The sequence below is a fragment of the Eimeria mitis genome, genomic scaffold (assembly GCF_000499745.2).
Source record: "Eimeria mitis Houghton genomic scaffold, Emh_scaff10749, whole genome shotgun sequence".
Taxonomy (NCBI): Eukaryota; Apicomplexa; class Conoidasida; order Eucoccidiorida; family Eimeriidae; genus Eimeria; species Eimeria mitis.
This window is the reverse complement of record NW_013567446.1, coordinates 1-318: the sequence shown is the minus strand read 5'-3', so window position 1 is coordinate 318 and position 318 is coordinate 1. Positions and strand designations below refer to the sequence as shown.

Here is a 318-nt window from a genome sequence, read left to right as displayed (position 1 = left end):
ACTAAATAAACACAACAAACACGCTTCTAGGGGGCCCCCCATGAGGGGCCCCCCTCGGGGGCCCCTTGAGAGGGGCCCCCCTTGGGGGCCCCCGCCCAGGGGCCCCCCTTGGGGGCCCCTTGAGGGGGGCCCCCCACCCCCGTGTTTTACCTCCTTAGGGGGCCCCCCCAAGGGGGCCCCCCTGGGGGGCCCCCTAGGGGGGGCCCCCCAAGGCATAATCTGAGTCAGTAGTAGGGAGAAGTATAAATATAAAAAGGGTTTAGTTTGTTTAAAGGGTACTGCGCTAGAGGTAGGGGGCCCCCCTTGGGGGGCCCCCAT

General features: G+C 65.7%; 1 protein-coding gene across 1 annotated transcript in view; it reads right to left on the bottom strand.

Moving 5' to 3' along the window:
* The window catches only part of EMH_0099630 (uncharacterized protein), a gene marked incomplete at both ends in the record, with an annotated part of 1,123 nt that extends 907 nt beyond the window's left edge, over nt 1-216 (bottom strand). The window contains one exon of the mRNA XM_013494210.1: nt 151-216. Coding sequence (XP_013349664.1) covers nt 151-216 — 66 coding nt within the window. The remainder of the gene's footprint in view (nt 1-150) is intronic.
* Between the last annotated feature and the right edge of the window lie 102 nt (nt 217-318).